The following is a 22,621-nucleotide window of genomic DNA, read 5'->3' on the forward strand; positions in this document are numbered from 1 at the left end:
CAGCACGAAAAACATAAGGGGAAACCAGAAAAAACATTAGAATTAAGCACGAAATAGACTTTCCGCCCACCATATGAGTAGGAGAAATCATCTGTACATCTCATCAAATGCTCCATCTTCTGTTTTAATGTAATTGGGAAGCTGAATATTTTATCTTATTTAACTCCTGGAACTTGTTCACTATATTTCGTTTCTTATAAAGACTGAGCAATATAAGTTTTCAACGGCAAATTTTGAAGTATAAATGAAACAACAAGCAAAAAAAAAAAAAAAAAAAAACCGTCTAATATGTACACAGAGAGAAACGATCAACAGTTCTCTCCTAATGAATCCTTATTCGTTAAAAAAAAGTGCACAAAAATTACCTTTCATATCAAATAAAATTGAATTTTTTTTAACTATCCATCTTACAACTTGAGTTGTAACAGATCAAAAAAAAAAAAAAAAAAAAAAAAAAAAAAAAAAAAAAAAAATGAAACTTCCGATTCTGTACTTGTTCCGGAGTGATTTCCTGAACAGACATCCAGTTAATTTTTTAAAATCATTTAAGTAGCTAAAGTAAATTGCACATCGTCAAAAAAAAAAAAAAAAAAAAAAAAAAAAAAAAAAAAAAAAAAAAACGCACAACAACGACAGATCAGTACGTGGAACACTAATGTGTGCGTGTGTAACAATTTTTGGAAATGAGTACTCGGATATGTTTGAAGACAATTATATTAACTAAAGCGGGGAAGTAATTATGTTGTTGACTTAGAGCCTGTTTAACTGAAGATGAAAAAGAATTACACGTGATTACTAAAGCATCCATGAATGGCATAAATTTATTCACCGACAGAAGAAATCAATGACTTAGCAAGGAAGGGATTTTGTCCTCAACAGATAGAGATTTAAATTTATTAATGAGATATTCCATGTCATAATCTCATAGCTATACGTGATGAATGTAATGCTGCCCTTGTTTACAACCAATCGAGAAGCTCCGCTATGGATACAGGCGACTGAATAAAATTTGAAATTCAAGAAGTTCGTCATTTTGTGTACACACAAGATGACAATTCAGTTTCGTTTAAATCGGATAGTCTGTAGTGCAAAATTAGGCAAAGTAAAAATTATGAGACATATACTTTCCTTTGTTGATAATGCTTAGATCTCTAGCCAAGATCAAATTTGTCGAGTTATTACCTTCAGCCTTCCTGCACGTACATATTACGTCTAATGCCTCCTCGACTTCATAAAGAAATTGAATATTCTCTTCCGTTCAAGACTACTTTTCAGATGTATAACTTTTAACATTATATAAATCCCAAATGCGTCAAATCGTAGAATATTGTGCTCAAGTATGGTAAGCGCGTTAAAAACCTCCCTAAAATGCATGATACTATCCAGGAAAAGTTGGTTAGTTGAAGAGATGATCAGTTTTCATCTCTGTAGGGGAAAAAAACAAAAAACTCTTACTCCAATCCAAACAATGAAACAAAAAATTCATCTCAGAATAATTTCAACCTACATCGTATGTAAGCAATTAAAAAATCCGTCTCATTGTCTATTTTGTCTGGAAATCTTCAGCAGTCTACTGTTCAACAATCTAATTTAAGTGATCGATGAAAAAACTTTTCCTTACAATTGTACTTTTATTGGTAAATAAATTCAAAATAATTCCAACTTAGCATGATGAAATTTGATATTTAATATGGATCTCTAGTAAGATTCGAGGAGACGTTTCAGATGGATCTTCTAATGACAGAACAGTTATATCTACAGTACATATGACAAAACAGTTATTGGTTTTATAATGATGTCACACTATACAAGAATGTCATTATGAAATGCATCATTTTATGATCGTGCAATAATTTCCTTACATCTTAGATATACGTCCATTGCATATCCTCCGCGGGAATCGTTGATGATGCCCTTTAAATGGAAAAACACCTAGGTTCGAATACGGTATAGGACACAATGAATCTTTATAAGGACTTTTCAAATGAGAATGAGTTAGCTGGTCTCGTAAGAGGTGGTAGAATTTTCATTTTGCAAACCAAGCAAGCTGGGCAGTCGTAATTCTAAACATCAGCATTATGTACTTGTCACCATTTATTTCATATACTAAAAATTACATAAAAACTTTAACTGTTTAAAACAGTGGTAATATAATCCTAACAAAAATGTATTTGTATTAAAAATTCCCAGAAAATAGTACAAATTTAATCTGTCTGTGCAGGGTAGAAGAGGAACTAAAAAAAATTCCACTCTCTCAAACATTTAAAATCAGTTTGTTCGTGGGAAAGTTTGTATATGTACAGCTGCTGTCTTTCCTGCTACACAAAAACGAAGCGAAAGGTCATAAAAACAACACTATACTTAACAAACTATCGGTGCACTCAGTTATTTTCTCATTCCATAAATTCATATTAAACTAACCGTTTTCACAAATTGCTCGTATAATTAGTCCAAAATGAAGCGAGATTTTTCGCTATATAAAAATTGCGACACTTAAAAGGAATTCAAATGAGCCAGTGAAGACATTAATTCATAATCATTCCAATCAGCTGATGATAAATCAATAACAAATTTACAATATCTAAGAAGTATCTTTTAATGTTTAACCTCTTAATAAAAACTGCCACGTGAAAGCTCCGGAAATACCTGATTTCGAATCCAGTATAGGATGTGAAGAACTTTTATAAGAGCTGTTTAAATGAAATCAAGTTACTTTGTCTCATACGGGATAGCTGTGTTTTTTCATCCAGCAAGAATCAAAACCGATGGCTGCGTGCAATCAACATAAGACTATGCAGATAGGATTAATCGCCTAATCACAGCATTACTTAGGTTTCTAGGAAGCCAAGCTTACTTAGGCGTGTCACGTAAGAGGAACATGACACTATACAAAATGATTCCAGTATAACCATTTTGGTGGCCTACTGAAATGGGTTATACCATTACGATTCACAGGGAACAATCCGAATAAAGTGATCAAAAATTAAAAGATAGAATACTTTTGAACTCTGTGGTTCGAAATAAGTACAAAATAGGAAAGCTCCAAGATCGTATATATCAAGAGAGACTTCCAAAAACTCAATTTACGGTTGCTGAAAAATTATATATCGAGAGAGATGATCTGGTCCATTACAAAAGCCAAAACTGAAAAAAGTAACGAGGAAAAAAAAACTGTTGTTGACATATTGTGCTTTAGAAACATAACTAAGGACTTCCATTGCTGTATTAAACATCAACTTCCGAAGATAAAGTAATCTCAGAAAAATGCATTTCTATTTTTTCAATTAGTCCGGAATATAGGGAGTTTTGCTTTGATATTTAGAAGACATTAAAGGTATGTTTTCTAAATTAACTTTTGTTTTCAGACTATGATGGGCGCCTCGTGAGCCAATAAACCAGCTGTGGATACCACAAGTTACTCATTTTGCTAAAGAATGTTTGGGCAATCAATGAACGAGCTGAACAACAAAAATATTTACTGGCTATAAACCACCTCACCTCTCTAGTAATGTGAGGAGCAGCAAGATAACACCAGAAATGAGCAGCTTAGATGTGTTTATGAATAGTGTGACTTAAGCCATGGGTGAACAATATGAAGAACTGCTGAGAGGGGGGGGGGGAATCAACCGTGTTTAACCTCATAAGTCTTCTTAACACCGTGAATATTTTATAAACGGGTTTTATTTACATTATAATCAAGTCAGAATAATTATTATCTGTTGTATTATTACACAATATTAAAGTTTAACATCGACAGAATACCACAACAAATAATAAAATATATTTTAATGATATTTCTCATAATTTTAATTTCTTAAAGTGAGAGCCAGTTTATGTAATTGTAAGCAACCATATTATGCATCTCACTGTGATATTGTTCTCTTGTAAATCTCATGCACTCGGCATTTTTAGACTAATATGCTATGATTGTGACGTACCTCGGTGCACTAGAGCCAAAAGGCAATCAAATACGTGAAAACAATTGCCGTTTTAGCAGAATTTCATATATGTTTGACAGAAGTCTACTTTTCTTTCTCGTTGTGATCACAGCGATTCTCTGAGAGAATCGATTCGGTTAACGATGAAAGCTCTGGTCTTATTTTCCGAACGCCACAGTTGAACCTCAAGGACATAAGGAGAATAAAAGTTTACAGTCCCAATTAGTCTAACCAAGAACGTCTGAAAGAAAATAAAGACTTCCACTAACTTAGTGAATATCAAATAAGGAGAAGTTTGACTAAAAGAAATTCGACGGTCAACATTAAAGCCGGATTATTTCCCCCCCCCCCTGGGAAAGATTATTCAGGAAATATATCGTATGCGAGTGTGTGTAAGAACAACTATCTCTATATTGATAATGCAAACAGAATATTTTTGTGCATCTATAAGCTATTCATTTACAATTAAAAACTCGTGTTCGTGAAAAGCTTAAATAAAAATATTAAATATCAACTACATTTTAAATCTAAACGGACACGAATATTTTCACTATGTTTAAAATTATATACAAATGAAAGCATCTGCTCTAGGTAACACAGAACCTAGTTTTGTTGAAAACTCAATTTTTACCATCTTCTATCATTTCATCCTCCCCACTCGGTAAATCAAATTCCGTTAATTACGAGAATTTCATTTTTTGACATGAACAGAAATAAAGCCATTGCGAATGGGGGAAATAAAATGGTTACGTATTGAAAAAGAAAAAAAAAAAAGAATAAAATTATCACAGATATAAGAATAATCGGAGAAGTGTTTATGTATATATAAGTTGGAACCACACACACCGGAATGTACGAATACCTGTTTGATTATGAAAATAGCTGTAGGCTATAACCTTGAAAAAAATATTTCATCGCTGTTAGACTTGAATATTAAAATTGAGTCAAGGAGCGATTCAACGCAAAGAAATTTTTTATGTATTACACGCCGTTGTATCACAATTTATTACTAGCTCGATAATATTAAAATATGTTTTTAACCATCATTTTAGTCAGTCTGGTTCTAATCTGGGCAGAAAATGTCAATTAATGTAATGGTTCGTGACAATGAAAAAGTTCATTCATATTTAATGTACATGTTATATCGTTAAAATATTTACATAAATATTTTAAATACATATTCATAAATTTAATACGGAGAAAATAAAATTGCATAAATTATTTTTTTATTACTTTATTAAACGCATAACTAATACATTACGACTTGAATGTATTATAATTATGCGTTTAATAAGTTTGTAAATCTATTACAATTAACGTCATCAAGACTGTTGACGTTTAACTACAACACATCAAAAATGTTCATGGTACATAAAAAGGCAATCCATACTTCGTGTCCTTAACATATACAACGGGAATCTATTCTCCTCTTTAAATACTCATATACCCATAAGGGGGTATATATGTACGTAAAATAAAATTGTAGGCGGGTGTACAACTTTATCACAGGTACTCAGGCGAAATTCTTCATTAAACTGAATACATATTAGTAATTAATAAGCGTCTTATCATCCCTATATCTGGAAATTTATTACATAAAACTTAAAACTCATGGGTAGCTGCTACCCATTTCAACATAGCGAAAATGTGTCGAAACAGAGAAAACGATTCAGGAGGTTTTTTTTGAAGAAGGATGGCAACTTATACAATCCCAAAATGGGGAAAACACCATTGCAGCAAATGTTAATTCACCTTACCAATGTTACAAATAAAATATAGAGTACAGTACTTTGCACAGAACCGAACAAGGATAAGTTCATTTATATTCGATCCCGGGAACGCATGTTCGGCTGCATTAACATTTACAACACTTTCGAACAGAACTGAAACAGAATAAGACTCCTATGTCGTTTGTACTAGGTGAAAACACGACGCGTTTCTACGTGTAAAAACACCAGAAACTTTCATAACAAGACAGAAATCTGTTCGGTTGTCTGATAAGACAGTAATGAGACGTGCCGAACTGCTGGAGGACATCCCAAAATAAGTTCTGTACTTCGCCGTTTCGTTACCTGTCGTCCAAGAAGTGAAGTCAGTTATGAAACGACAAATCCAAGCGAGGACAGACTTTTTCTAACAAGGATAGTAGGTTAACCAAGCAAGCACCATGCTAATGCTCTACTTCTGAAAGAACGCAATGCGGAAGAAACGAATTAAAGAAACAGGTGTACTGGAGATGAAGAAAATATGATGATCATCTAAGGCCTTAGTATATTTAACACTAATTGCAATTCCATAATCACAGGAGTGAATAGTACGATTTTTTTTTAAAGTTTTTCCTAGTTCAAATTCCTGTGAAATACAATGCAGAGAACAGTTAGTATTTATCCTCTTTCCCCTAGTGGAAATGAAAACAATAAGCATCATGTAGTGCATAAATGTCCGCGCAGTTAGCCTAGTGCAGGGGTCGGCAACCTTTTTGGATTGAAGAGCCATTTTTAAAATTATATCTGTTAAAAAAAAATTTAGGGAGCCGCACGCAGTGATGAGCAACCAATTGTCCGCGGGTTGCATGAGGCCCTCTCAGGTTTTTTTGTGCACGGTGTTCGTTTTGTACGGCAGAATTAGTATATTTTAATAAAATATCTATTTTATGAATGTTGATTTTTGCATGTGGATTTATTTGAGTATTTGATTTACTATTTAATTGCTCATCACTGCTTTAAATTTAGAAACTACATTGAAGAAAAAAAAATATATATATATATATTTTTTTTTACAGTAACACGTTATCATACTTGTAAAATACAGGGGTGGCATGTCACACGAAATTATATGATGTTTATAAATATTAAATAATAAAACAAAGATTTGCTCCTCCTTACATAAACGTGTATAAAATCCAATAACATACCTATTTCTTTTAATTTAAAATATCTTCTCAGTGCGACTTTTGCTGTTGAACTTCTTGGGATAGTTTCTCAATATGCAGCGAATACGATGTAATTTTCATTTTCAAACATGACGAAAGACTCACGTTGTTTAGTAGGTTTCTCAACTTACTTTTAATAAAATTCATATTAGAAAATATTTGCTCACAGAAATATGTCGATCCGAAAATCGATAGAAGTTCAAATGCGTATGTTTGAAATCACCGAATGTAAATGTCCGGTAAACAATTCCACGTGTCAAATACAATGTGATCTTGCTTTTTAAGATCTTCTATTTCAGACCTTTTTTTGTATTGCAAAGGTAGATTTTTGTCTTTCCAACTCCTCCAGGTCAGCTTTAAGATTTCTAAATTTTGAATTCCACAAATCCTGGGTTTTCAGGTCCTCTAACTGAAGTTGAAATGCAGCCTCATCAATTCTAGTAAAAGGTGAAAAATTTAATTCGACAGGATTAATTTCAAGTGGTCGCAATAAAAATGACAGTTGCCTTGTTCTTTCTAAATTCCTCAAATCTCCCATTAAATGCAGATCGCATATTTACCACAATTTCTTTGAAAAAGGTTAAATTTATGGAATTATTATCAGCTTGTTATTGTTGATATTTCTTCAACGTAGGAAAATGCAATAATGTGCCTTTCTCTAAGTCTGTCGCAAATAAATATAATTTTTGTTCAAACGAAATCACTTCTTCTAAAAGCAAAACTGCTGTATTTCTCTTTCCCTGTAGTTTCTTATTTAGTGCGTTTAAATGGGAAGTCATATCCACCATAAAGTAGAATTTTTGTAAAATGTAAATAGAATATAAAGAAGGATTATCGCGTATGATTTCAAAGAGTTCAAACATGAAAGTATTAATTTTTTTCAGCATCGCATGTACTATTTTCGATTGTAAAATATCCTTGACTTAATGTAAAATGTCCTTAATTCATTGCAAATGCTAATTTTAGGGTTTTTAGTTTCTAATTTAATAAATAACATTAATTTTGAATTATTCAAAAATAGATTGTTTAATAACGAAAAGAGCCGCAATTACTCATTCAAAGAGCCGCATGCGGCTCCGGAGCCGCAGGTTGCCAACCCCTGGCCTAGTGGCTTTGCGCTTCGCAACCATATGCCTGGGGAAGGAGTGTCCTGGATTCGATTCCCGTCGACGACGTGAGGAGCTCAAGGATCTTCCTCAGCCATAGCCAAGTTAACCGTGGACCGCAGGTTTTTTTTCCGCTACTTTATCTGGGGTTTTTCATCCCGCAAAGCAGGCAAACACAAACCCGTGAACACACAGACTACAGCCATAGAAATACGGCAAGGAAGGCAACGGGAAAACCGCCTTGCGTTATTATCTCCCTAGTAATCAGCTGCAACCTTCTCAAAGAGGAGGAAGCCACAGGATCAGATCAGTGCATAAATGGATCTTCACGACAGCTGAACCAATTTTGTTACTAAACCATGGTTTCAAACACTTACTCTTTAAAGGCTCCGCAATGGAGATGTATTTATACAGGGAGAGCTGATTTTTCAAGATAATAAGTCTGATGGAAGTAACAAAACAAGACTGAATCAACAGACAGTAAGTTCAAGAATTCCTGTGATGAACTGGAACATATATGTATGTTCTAATCCATAAAACAGTGTTTTAAAATTACATAAATCTTGCTACACACTAATTCAATTTATACCGTAATTTTTTGCACACACTCAACTGTTGTGAGAGGAAATCATTAATACACAGTTTTAGAAAAAGCATACGATACACATAGAATTTACTTCTCGCAGAATAATTAAAATTACGGACAACGTCTTCGCATTTAATGGGGAAAATCAGTCGTTTCTTGTTCTTACTGAAAACGGCAAAACTATACGATTTGATGGCATACTTCCTATAGCATTTATGATTTTTTTCTAACCCTTTCGAAAATTTTGAACTATTCGAACAGGCTGGCGGTTGTAAATGCGCAAGGCAATCTAAACTCCAAATCGAATAACCCCCACAGAAAACTCCAAGTATGTATCAGAGAAGGTATATCGATTTCTCTAGGTCTTTCACAAGTTAGGTCAGCGAAGTTCTCATATCTGGCACTTCATACTGAGGACATAAGAGATCAATAGGCAATCCATTTACCTTCAAGGCTCACTTTGTCAATTTAATTATTTAGCGAACTCTATGCTCTTTCACCTATAATCTTTGTTGTTGTAGTTGTACAGATACAAAGACTGCAGTGGACAGAGTATATAAAAGAATCTTCTGAGGAACAAGAACTACTTGGCTAATATTGCGCCACACGGTTAGAATCGAAAACACTCAAAGTATGTTTATATTTGCATTTCGTAAGGGTACGATATACACGCATATATAACAGAAATGCAGACAACTTTACTAATATGAGTAATTAGAATCTACCTAAGTAAGTGTATTAACTAGTAGTTAGTACCTTCCACCTCCAGTCGCTTCTCCACATATCGCCAAATGCATTAAGAGGATTGGAATGAGGTTCAAGAAAGGTAACATAGCATACGAATTTTACTAGATACGTATGAAATTTTCAGGTCACGCGCAAAATGCGACATAAATAGTGTGAATTATAGAAGTGTGGAGGAGAGGAGTAGAAATATCTAAATTTTAGACTTTCAATACGCACTGAAAATAAGTTCGCACAGAGTAGTTCATATCGCAGAAAGTCTTCAGTGATCACCTGTTACTTGACAAATCTCCATTTCGAAAGGCGCCATAACTATTACTAAATTATTATTTTATACCACGCTAACTTAACGTGTAGCACATTTACTGGGTGAAAGAATACGTGTTACTTTTCAAACAAATGCTTTTGACAACATTTCTCAAGTGTTCCAACACTTTTTTTTTGTGCAGTATTAAGTATACGGAATATTTCATAGATATGATACACATACTTTTTCTTTACCCTAGCGATCCTCAATAGAAAGCAATCGATGGTGCTGCCACTCAGTAGCCAGCGAAGCAAGTCACGTATCCTTCCAACCATTTGTCGTCTGCAGTGTTTCGGAGTCTTCGGACCAGATTGACGGATGCGTCCGTCAAGGACCAGCTCTAGTCATCATCGTGCTCCCACTGGGGATGTGTCCTGCACGAGGCTACTCAAGATGGATAGGCGTTTCTAGTTGCTGCTTTCACTAGAGCTACAGCTCATTAGACGAAGTTTTCTTTTTCATGAGGTCAAAAAAAAAAAAAAAAAGCAGAAGAAACAAGGAAAAGGAGACGAGTGGGTAGCTATCATCACCACTACGTCAGCAAGACCAGAAAATGTCGAAGAATGCAAGTAATCGACATCTTTCGTGTTACGAAGGTTAAGCAAAAAATATATAATTCTTTTCCATTCTATCGTAAACCCATCCTTTCTTACTGAACTTAAGTAACCAAAACATGAAATATAAAATTTCTTCTAAGTAGCTACGAAGAACACTATTCCCTCGCAACAAATGTCCACTTTAAATAAAGTAACTTTTTTCGCCTTCTTAACTGCAATTTATCCGCAAACGAATATACTCATTCTGACCCCGCCAAAAGTGTATAAAAACAGATCGTATCGTGGAGCACAGCGGTTCGCAACCATTGGGAGTTTTCTGTTAAGTGCTTTTGGGTGTATGAGGGGGGGGGGGGCCTCTGGCGGAAAATTAACTGTAATTTATTGAAGTTATAACAGAATTTGAATATTTTCCGGTTTGTTATATTGAAAATATCCCTGCTTTACGTCTGGATGATACCGAATATGCGTATTGAATGTACCGTATTCGTACACAATATTGCATTGTATCAAATGCGCCGTATGTCTTCTAGCTTCTTTGCCCTTTCCCTACATTGCATTTGTATATTTATAATGCTAGCTGGTGTGTCACACATACGCAAACACATAAAAGAGTATGCTATTCAAACCCCATCCATGGGAACCACTGACTCAAGAAAATGAAGCGTCACTGCAGCAATAATTCCCTGCATCTGGATCAAAATAATCAGCAAACTGCAGTCCAGATTAGGGTAACTAGCAATATGTTTATAAAGGGTGTCCCAAAATTCACGCAAGATTTAAATTTAGCGCCATTTGTGCGGTAAAGTGTTGCCAACGAGAAAAAAAAAAAAAAGACAGCGTGACAGCTGACAGTTCAGGGTTATTAAAAATGGAGCGCTACACGAAAGAACAACGCATTTTCATTGTTGAGCAATATTTTAAAAATAATGAAGGTTTGGCAGCTACAGTTCGCGATTTTCGTACAAAATATGGTCGGAATAGTGATTTGACTTCAACTGTGAAAAGATTAATTAAAAAATTCAAGGAAACTGGATCAATTAGTGATCTTATACACTCTGGCCGTCCTTCAACAAGTTGTTCAACAGAAAACATCGAAGCAGTTCGTGAGAGTGTTGCTGAGGGTCCAGGAACATCAATTCGGCACCGTGGTCTTGAATTGGGCATTTCGAGAAGCTCTCTACAGCGTATTCTCCCGAATTTGCATCTTTATGCTTACAAAGTTCAATTGACTCAAGAACTGAAGCCTACTGACCACACACAGCGAAGAGAGTTCGTTGAATGGATTAAGGAACAACAAATGGATGCTTATTTTTCGAACAAAATCATCTTCAGCGATGAGGCTCATTTTCATCTTGATGGCTTTGTTAATCGACAAAATTGTCGCATTTCGGATTCAGAAAATCCACGAGTGATTGTTGAGAAACAAATGCATCCACAACGTGTCACTGTTTGGTGCGGATTTTGGGCTGAGGCATCATCGGTCCATTCTTCTTCGAAAATGCGGCTGATAAGGCAATAACAGTTAATGGTGCTCGCTATCGCGACATGATAATTCAGTTTTTTGTGCCTAAATTGCAAGATATGGATGTGGACGACATGTGGTTTCAAAAAGACAGTGCCACATGCCATACAGTCCGAGAAACAATTCAATTACGGCATGAGTCATTTCCTGGTCGTGTAATTTCCCGTTTTGGTGATCAGAATTGGCCGCCCAGATCATGTGACTTACGGCCGTTGGACTTTTTTCTTTGGGGTGTTTTGAAGTCTAAGGTTTATGCCAACAAGCCCACGACCACCCACGCCTTGAAGGAGGAAATTGAGCGCTGTATCAACGAAATTCAGCCACATTTATGCAAAACAGTCATGGAAAAGTTCGACAAAAGATTGCGTATGTGCCAGCAAAGCCGTGGAGGCCATTTACCCGATATGCTAGTCCATGCATAACCCTATACTGTATACTTTATGAATCAATAAGAAATTACAATTTTTAATTAAAAACCTGTGTTTTCTATCAAAATTACTTCTTGCGTGAATTTTGGGACATCCTGTAAAATCAAAAACACGTACTGTGCCTGTATTGTAATGGAGATATGGATCTGTTAAAAAATTATATTAACAGCTTTTGTATGCAAACCAGTTTTTTTTAATTATCTGGTTCTATTATTTCTGTCAAACTTAAATATGTATCATTCCTCAAAAATTAGAAAACGTATTTGTTAACAAAGTTAAACATCGATCCGAATCCGAATAAAAGAGTAAATGGTCTGAGTTTGACGGACGCTTGTTCAAATAACCACAATCCAATTCTTTATTGTAGTACATCATCTTAACATTTTTTTTTGCCTTGCGCCCCCCCCCTTTTCAACTATTTGTATGGTCTGGCGCCCCCAACTGCACATTTTTGCACTAGGTTAATGACTCAAAAAGATAACTATAATATATTATTAATCAAACCTAAATTGCTATCAACATATTTGAACTGATTGTTAATTAAAAATTAGTGACTGATTCAAATTAATCTTTACTCAAAAAAGATATAAACTTACTGTATTTAATAAGTCAATCATTAATAGCTACCCTGAGCCTATGAGCTCCTGCTAATTTTTCGATATCAGGTTCAATGTTCGACAAACGATGTCTCAAGTTTTTTTTTCTTCCAAGTTTATTATTACAGTATATAAGTACTATTGTAACGCTTACCCCCCCCCGTAGCGTTCACAGCGCCTCAAGGGGGCCCCTACCGCCCATGTTAAGAACCACTGCAGTACATAGAGAGGGTGCAATATTATGTGCAAGCAAGTAAAATATTGTGAAAATGTTAATGTTTCTAATTAATACTTTAATATTGTTTTAAATTAATAAAATAGGGTAAAACCGAGAACTTACTTTTTTTCGTTTCCTTCATTACTATATAAATTCTTTCAAACCATACAATTACCAAATCATTACTCTGGTGCATTTTTTTCACATTGATATGATATTATCAAAGCCTAGTTCCTCCACTCCCCACATAAACCTCATTCTTTGCTCCAGTTGAAATGCGCTAGAATAAACATTTTCCCTAATTCAGTCATATTTCCATAAAGAATAGTTCGTTACCTGCACCTCGGCTTTTCAGACGAGCTTAGAAATTTGAGCAGAGCTCGTAATGAAGGAAACAATCCATTAATTTTTCATCCACAATGAAATGCTTAAAATATTCAGGACGTTAAAACGGACACAAACACAAACAGGTGAGATGCGAACAACTTCGCAAAGACCTACGCAAAAATAAGCATTAACTATGAAGAATTACGGGCAGGTCTTGGAAAAATAGTACAGTCGCAACGCATAAACCTTTAAGTGCGTGATATCTCAACATCTAATGTCTCTGCATTCGCTGTGAAAGGAATCCATTAGGTATTTTATTCCCCCTCTCACCTCCTCCTCCTTGCTACCAGCAATCATTTTCTTTGAGACAGCAATCTGCTTGAAGATGGTTCTTTACCGTCAAACCAAGTTTCTTCAGCCTGCGTTATAATGAAGTTCTGCACAAAGGATGTTATAACAGCTTTTATCCCCCTCCTTCTCCTTCGTTTTGGCTAGATTAAAATAATGTCTTTATCAAACTTATCCCCACCCTTATTAAGATCTGGTTCATGGGTAGGTTTTTTTTTTATTCTCCTTCTTCCGGTTTTAAAAATTATTCATCTGAGTAAACCTAATAGATCCACGAAAGAAAGGAATGATTTCATGGTAAATAACTATAAATGCGATTATCTTTATAACCACAGACAATGAACTTCTTTAACGACCATAATTTTTCACAAAGTAATATACCTAAGAAAAACGGGCAGTAGTAACTTAATAAAGACACTAATATAATTGCCATTTCCTTCTACAGACATCCTACTGAAGGAAATGCCACTATTGTTAATCTGATGTACTCGAACAACCGCTACTGAAAAATTCCAAGTCAGCAAAAGAAAATTTGAAAATACATCAATAACTGAAAATTCACATCAGCAGACAAAGTCACCTGATGTACAAAATATTTCACATAAGTACAAGAGCCAGTGTCATAAATTAAAAATTAATAAGCAAAGTAAAATTTGAATTAAAATATATATGTATGTATTCACACAAAAAAAAAACGGCTTTACAACAATCAAAGATCGTACCTCCTCAAAAAGAGAATGTTTTGCCTTTAATGATAATTGGATGTCCGTTTCAGGGTTGCCGCCACATTTTTTTTTTAAATCCAACTAAGCCAAACTAAACTTTAGGCGACCTGCTTTCTAAGATTTGGAGATTTACACATTATTGCGCCTGTCTCTCTCTCATAGATCTGTTATTAGATTTCAATCAGCCAATGGATAGGTAGGCACTCTAAAGGCAACTTCTCATTATAAGAAAAGCAAAAACATGTTTGGGGAAGGGGTTAAAGCTAACAAAATATTCCAAAAAGTCATTCAGACATCAAATATTAAAAAAAGTTCCTATTTGTTTAGAATTAATGTCTGTAGTTACTTACCAGTAATAATAATTAATTACCTGAAGTATTTCAGGTAAACATAAAAATCATATATATTAATAAATTTAAATATATAAAAAAAGATATATGAATAGCTTTTCGTTTAAAATTGCTTTGTTCATTATCCGAATATTGAAAAACCAAAGAAAATCATTCAAAACTGAAATATGCTTCAAGGTACTCATGAGGTAATATAATGTTTAGTATTCCCATGTTTTACCGTACTTACGTATAAAATCAAGGCACAAGAGGCTCGACAGACAATTTTTAGGCAAAGAGAATGAGGGAATTAAGGCGCCAGTATAAAAGCATTTCTCCACCCCCCCCCCCTTTCCCTCACAAGAGACCGGTTACCTATTTTCAATTCAAAATTCCTTATTAGCCAATCGAAAATAGTTAAAAAAAAATCTAATATTTTTAGTCCTGAAGTGTAAATTTGTTTTCCTTTCGATATGGTTAACCAATTTTTAATTCCCTTCACAAACTTTGCTTATCTTTATTTAGTAACGAAGTATTTTAGGTTCCATCTTTTCTAAAATAAATAAAAAAAAGGTAAAAAAAAAAAAAAAACTGAAACGTTCATTGGTACTTGTAAATTCCCTCTTTATTATTCAATAAGTGATCATTTCTTACAAAGGAAACTACAACTTTAGTTCCCAAGGAACAACGATTTAACTTCCTACTTAAATAGCAGAAAACCTGTGGATCGTTTCATCTTAAAATTTAATTGGAAAAGTGCTCAAGTCAATCATTCCATCCCTGAACAGCCACTAGATAAGTCAGAAGGAAAACAAAGAAAGATGCAAAATGTAATATTCATGTCCTGATTCGAGACTGTAAATCAGCATTTACAACCAATACCTTAGAGTGTAATCATTGCCCGTAAGGGTATCGAGCGAAAAGATGAGAACGGATTGTAACAGTGTTTTGGCAGTTTAATTGGACAAAGCAATCATTTATCCTGTTACCAACGGTACGCTAACAGTTTTGTTCTTGTTGCTGTAATCTGCCGTGCATCTGATGACAGCCAGTATATTTTTCAGTCCAAATATCACTAAGATGATTAATTTGTCTTAAAATGTTAAAGGCACGCGTAATTCCTATAATTTATGTAAATATTTAATCAGTATAATGAAGTCAATATTAAAATGCGATAACGTTAAAGAGAACAATAGATGCGGTAAACAAATGTGAATGTACGACTGCATTGTAACCAGAGTATTTTTCCCATTCCCCTCTACTATCAGAGCTTGACGTGAATGCTATAAACACAAACATACGGAAATGTTCATATTTGCTTCTCTATCTATTCCGGATTTATATTTAACATTTATATAATGCCGAAGAGCAAATAATATTGGGGGGGGGGTAATAAAAAGTATTTCTGGATGGGGAGTACACAAATCATATGATTCATACAGAGATCCCAGAGAAAATTCAACTGTTACATTTCTATTTTGCATTTTCAATAAAATTCTTTGCTTCTGATACTCTCTTATGTAGTTCTCTCTCTCTGTGTAATTCTCTATAAAATTCTACCAACAATGCGTAGATTTATAGAAAATGCAAAATTTAAAAAAATTAAAAAAAAACTACATCACTAACTGCAAGAAAGTTCATTAGGACTTAGTTCAATATATTTTAATTTGGCGATTATTCCAAGATATGGAATTATTGAATTAACGGATATTCAACCACGTTGTTAACGAATGAATAACGACAGTAAAAAATAAAAAAAAAAGGAAAATTTTCCTAGCATTAATGAGAAGCTCAGAATACTTATTAGAAACATGAGCTTTACACACGCACGTTAAAATAAGCAGTAGAAGCATTATTTTAGGCAAAATCTAATTTACACATAAGTAAAGTGGTTTTCTTCGGTATCACACTTTTTACACTCAGCTAGATAAGATATACTTTCCGCCAGTTTGTGATAATATCAATCAGATATTTTGCACCATGAATTTTGGCTTACATCCGATTCGTTCACAAAGATGAGTTGAGTCAATTTGCCGCAGCAGAACTTGTAGCATGACAGTGTATTATCGTGATGCGATAATACACTGTCATGCTACATGCATGTTCAGTAACTACAACACTGTAAGGGCATTCATTATCCAGAACGAAACTGCATATCCGTCCGCAGCCATTCTTCTAGTTGTTGTAACCCAAAGCCCGAATCCATACCATTATACCCCTGCCAACAAAGTTTACAGCTGAGATGATTACTCAAGCATAAAATACATACTTGATATTACGATGTAAGACGAGTCATGAAGTTCTTTAGTAGAGTCTGCGATGTTAATTTTTGAGACTCCCACCCACGAAAGGCTGTAAAACTCACAATATATTAGCATCGAGGAAGAGCCAAAGATTTTTTTTTCAATTTTTTTACATACTCCAGAAATCCTGATATAGAAAACAAACATGGATATTTATAAGGCCACTTCAGGCCTCCAAAAAACGAGATGTTAGTCTCGCACCTAAAGACAATCACAAAACATCTTTGCCCATGGCAAGATTCGAGAGCGGGTACTTCAATCACTGGTCCAACTAGGCCAGCATTAATAGTAATGTCACTTAATTACCATGTTTGATGTTCAATTTATATGTATCTGTCATTGAGAAGAAACCTAGACAGCGCAACCTATTACATAGTGTCTTACTAATACTAAGTGGAACCTCTGTAGCCTTGGAACTCTCAGTTGATCGTTTCCACATTGAGCTGTTGCCGAGATTTCTGTACTGTTCTTCCAGTTTAAGAAGAAAGAAAAGGTAATGGAAGGATAATCTTGGATAACGAGGCACCCTTACATTTCCATCAAATGATAATGTTGTTAATAACTGATTTTGAGTGATGCAGTTATGAATGAATTGGCTACTGATATAGCATATGATAACGTCAGTGAGATCCCTAGGTTCGTCTTAACGTGTCATTGACATTATACAAGATAAAGTCGACTTTCATTTTTTTTAAAACAGGGAATGCTCTAATACTTATTTAAACATTTTTGTATGATAAACATAGTCGAATCCTAAAGCAGACGAAATAAAGTAATGCTTGTTAACTTCCAGCGCGTTGTAAACTATAAAACAAAATCTGTTTCTTTCAGTGAATTACAAACTTCCAATGTTGAGAATACAAATCTTGTAATACGATATTTATATAAATTTCCAGCGAAAAGTAAACATACAATCCTCTCCTCATTCTTATACATCAATATATATATATATATATATTGATGTGTTGGTTTTTTAGTAATGATTAGTGTTAGTCAAGAAAGAAAAACTGCTTTTACATTTCAATGTTTTTTTTTTTTTGTTTTTTTTTTTCCAAAACAGCAACGTGCACTTTGTACAGTTTCTTAGAATAATATGAAATCAATAAAAATAAACCTTTTTCCAGTTGCTCTGCGACAAATATTTTCACCGTTTTCTGTGTGATTAGCTCGCGATATGATTATTTTCAATTTTAATTTTAAAGCCATGTACTGTTCTTATTGACTTTTTTTTTTTAATTACCGTTTCGTCCTTCATCAAAAATATCATATCGGAACTTCTTACACCATTCCGTCATCGGAATATCTTTAAATTTTTCATTTAGCGTGCAATCGCTGAACATTGCTTCAAAGACAATTCGCAGGTGCTGGATGAAGAAACACGAAAAGCGACCACAGTGATAATAAATGTCTTGCACTGGATGTTGATGGACGTATAGAGCATAACTTTCTTAATTAGGTACTAAAACTCCATTACAGTCCAACAACCTGTTAGCGCTAATTTAATACAAAGTCATTAATCATGTACGGAAGCCCCAGAAAGGCACTCGCCAAGCAAGCAACAAAATTAAGGGGCAGTTCACAGGCCAAGAAATTAATCTACTTCCATGTTCTTTCTAAGCAGGCAAGCTTTCGCTTAATAACAGGACAGATTTGTCAGCCACCTAGGCAATCAGAGGATGAAAACACACTCAAGGGTGAAAAGAAAGATTCCCCCCCCACACACACCTTTGGAGATAACAAGATTAAGGAAGATGCTTTCTTATTTTCATTTCCTATCGAATTTGACAATGTATTCCTCTATCATCATGTGAGATAAGAAATTAAAGTAAGATAAATATCTTGCGAGCTTTGAGTTGGGAATTTTTTTTTTTCGTTTTCCATGTGTGCTACCTTCAGAGAAACATTATCAAGTTCAGCGCATCTCTTTTTCCAATGATCCTCTCAAAACAATACGAGTATGTTTCCAAAACGACTGCGAAACTATAAACAATGCGGTGGATGTTTCTATTACGTGGATGTACACGTAATAGAAGCAAATGGAAAGTATAATAATTTTTTAATGTTGATTTTGAATTTTTATTTCAGGTTCATGCAACCGATGGAAAAAATGGCAGCAGGAAAAGAAAACATGCCTGACCAAAAATCTTGCGCAACGAAAATCTACTTATCGTTACAGAAAAGATGACTCACATGAACTCGATTTAACAATCAGAAGGAGGGGACGGATTAAAAGGTACAGTGAATAATAAGCCAAGACTAGGAGGCTTTGAATCTGAGCTGTTCATGATTGTGTCCTGAACGTGGGAAGCAATGCAAGATTAGATTGTAAACCAAAAATTTCGGTTTCCACAAGGGTTTCTCGATGAACTGTATATGAAGTCACATAATACAGTATTTAAAAAGTATATTATAGAGTCGGTAACTACGCTTATTCTGACTTATATATATGAAAAGTTTGAATTATTGGTCCTCCAGTACTGGTAGACAGTAATGCAAATTGCCTTTAAAAATACTTAATTTTATTCCCGAAAAATGTGACAAACAGATTCTCCCGAATACACCTTCCGTCACCTACTTGCTTCCAGTACATTACACGAATATGTGTGATAACTCTGGAATGGTGGTTATCTTCTTTATTCATAAAAGTAGATAATAAAATAGAGCAGTGGTGTTTCGTTTCTGTAGCTTGGGAGATTACATCGAAAATTAGTGAATTCTTTTTAAAAAATATTAATTTCATTCAACATTTTGTCCATTCAAATAAGCTAAATCACAAAATATTAGAAATTTATTAGGAAACGCTTTTTTTTTTATTCTGAACTATTAAAAAAAAAGTTTGAGCCAATTTTCATTTAAAAGTAATGAGTAAACAAAGAATGCGTTTTTTTTTCTATTCGACAAACTACAATTTTAAAAAAATGCATATAAGTATAACAATTCATCACAAAACTTTTATAAATTGTATTACAAAATAATATATATACAATAAATATTAACCATACCTCATATATCATTATATAATATTGTTATATTAATTATAACGGAATAAACATCTATATTATTCAAACTATAAGCTTCTTGTTATGTGGATCAATAAATTATGTGGAAAGCGCAGGCTGCCAGAATTTATATAGGTGAAGAGCCTTATTTAAATAACTTTAAATATCTAATATATCCCAAATTTAGTGACCTTCCTAAGCCATATTTTCGGCATATAATTTGTTGTCATATAAATCGGCAACAAATTGTATGGAAGTATTATAAAAATATAAACTGTGAAAAAAAGAAAATGTTAATAGGTAAATATCAAACCTATAACTCACAAATACTGGAAATAGGAAATATTTAATGTTTTTTTCAAACAATAGTCCTCTCATAAAATGAACTCAGCATTCATCACAATCATTGAATATCATACATCTCACTCACCTAATCCAAGGAGAATGTATAACTGAGCCGCATCTCGCTCGCTCTCCGTATCCCCTTAACCAGAAGATTAAAAGATGATCGCTACATCCGAGTGCCTATCAAATAAAGGCCCAACTATATTGAATGGCTGCACGGATGGCATATCTTACGGGTTGTGAATGCAATCTGCGATGTATAGAAAGCCCGATTTTCATGGCGCAATGCGGTCAATGAACTGTTTTATAGGGCGATGATAATAGTTGTCCACTATCAAAAACTACATTATTGGGTGAACGTGACATTAGTGTGGTAAATGCAATTAAAAAAAAAAAAAAACATGTAAAAGCGGTTGGAGAATTTGTAATTTTTTTTTTAATTTAGTTATCGATTTTTAAAGAATTTTATTTTCCATGCTGTACACAGCATGAAAACTAAAACAAAAAACCACACATGATAGCAAATTATGTTTAAACCAAACTGTACTTTATTGAAAATATTCTTAACTACGATTTCATAAAGCTGTCAAATCGTAGTTTCCACTTTGCTTCTATTTCCATCATCATTAAGAGTTAGTTTTACTACAGCTTTATGAACATAATATTTTTAAAAGTTTCATTATATTAATAATTCAAAATTGTCGTTAATGTTTCTCTAATGGTCTCAGTAGCTGTCACAATTTCATATTACTTAAAAATCAAAAGAGATTTACATCTTTGCAAAACAATTGGAGCAGCAATAAATGACCTGCCAGTGATATCGTCAATTATACTTATTACTTACCGGAGTTCGGATCCCCAGGTTTCATATGAGGACGATCGGAGGCCGCACCATCTTCCGCTCGAACAAGGATGGCATAGGCTTGCTTCTCCTCGCGATCAAATTCAACTTTCGTATAAATATCTCCGGTTTCCCGATCAATGCTGAAGTACTTATCGCCGTGATCTTTCGATTCAATTCCATAATAAACCTAAATAAGGCAAAACGGCGAGAAAAAAAAATCCCTTGTAACTTATATGGTAATTTAAAGACATATTACAATAAATGTCAGTATGGTAATTAGAAATTATTAAAAACTTAGATAAGAAAGCGAATTACTTAAATTAAGAAAAAATGACGAAACATGTTAAGTCAGAAAGTAAATAAGTGTCAAATTATTGGAAATCAGGCACCATGCTGAATGATAGCATTCAAGCTATAAATATACCATTCATTTCACTTAATCATAAAAACACGTGATTTGATGGCTGTAAGTTATAAGTTATATTAATCGATGTTGTTACACAATTTACTCAAGAGATGCTCCTTTAATGCAGTTATGATACCTGAATCGAAATACAATACATATGTGGCTCAACATTCCAGCATGGATGCTCCTACCTTTGAATAAATGTTTGGCAATCCTCTGAACCCAGAATTCGTAACCTGTAAGCACAAACTTTGCTCTTTACTACAGGACGTTAGGACTGCAACACCTTCGAATCTTATCTTAGAATAGCTTTTGAGACAGAGAAGCCGATTACGTACAAAAACAAAACAAACAAACAAAAAAAAACTACGTTGCATAGGTAACAAAGTAAATTCACAGTGGATTGCACAACGAAAAAACAAAATGTAAACACTTATTTGGATACGCGTTCGAGAATTTTTCCTTCAATGCAGGTTTGTCATTATGTTAATTGTTTATGTATCGATTACTCCAGGTCGTGCGAGAGAGCAAAAGTTACAAAGCTATATCATAATGTAGTTATTATTTATTGTGAATCCCACCTGCGAAAGGTTGGATATTGCACCTAGAGTATGTTAGTATCACTGGAATTAAGGGCTAGATCTTGTGCTAGAAATCAACCATGTACGCATCATCAGTCCCTTAAGAATATTCAGATATTCATGTTCACAGTTGATTCAAGCCTAGAAGGGAAATGCTATTCACTCGGCCAACCGAACCAATATTTGTGTGAGAACTCTGTGTGTGTGTGAGTAGGCAGGAGAATCTTGTTTCATAAGATATAACACTTGGACAAATGGGTAAATACGCCATTTAAAAGTTTTATATGTCGTATTTACTGAATCACATAGGGAAGAACAAATTATACTATTTAAATAGCCATACTAAATATCTTTGATATACGAAAAAATGAGAATAGATGGACGGTGTTCTTCCGAAGAAAATAATTAGATATCTCCATTATTAAAGTACACCGAAAATCTCAGTACATCACAGACCACTATAATAATTTTTAAAAAATAA

General features: G+C 34.0%; 1 protein-coding gene across 11 annotated transcripts in view; it reads right to left on the reverse strand.

Moving 5' to 3' along the window:
• Positions 1 to 22,621, reverse strand: part of CadN (neural cadherin) — a 1,238,426-nt gene that overhangs the window by 742,072 nt on the left and 473,733 nt on the right. For all 11 annotated transcript variants that reach the window (XM_090407912.1, XM_090407911.1, XM_090407917.1 and 8 more), the window contains exon 14: positions 21,154 to 21,340. In XM_090407912.1, the coding sequence (XP_090264038.1) occupies positions 21,154 to 21,340 (187 nt within the window). The remainder of the gene's footprint in view (positions 1 to 21,153; positions 21,341 to 22,621) is intronic.

The sequence above is a fragment of the Typopeltis vanoorti genome, chromosome 18, assembly GCF_054136105.1.
Source record: "Typopeltis vanoorti isolate ZY-2024b chromosome 18, IOZ_Tvanoo_1.0, whole genome shotgun sequence".
NCBI lineage: Eukaryota > Metazoa > Arthropoda > Arachnida > Uropygi > Thelyphonidae > Typopeltis > Typopeltis vanoorti.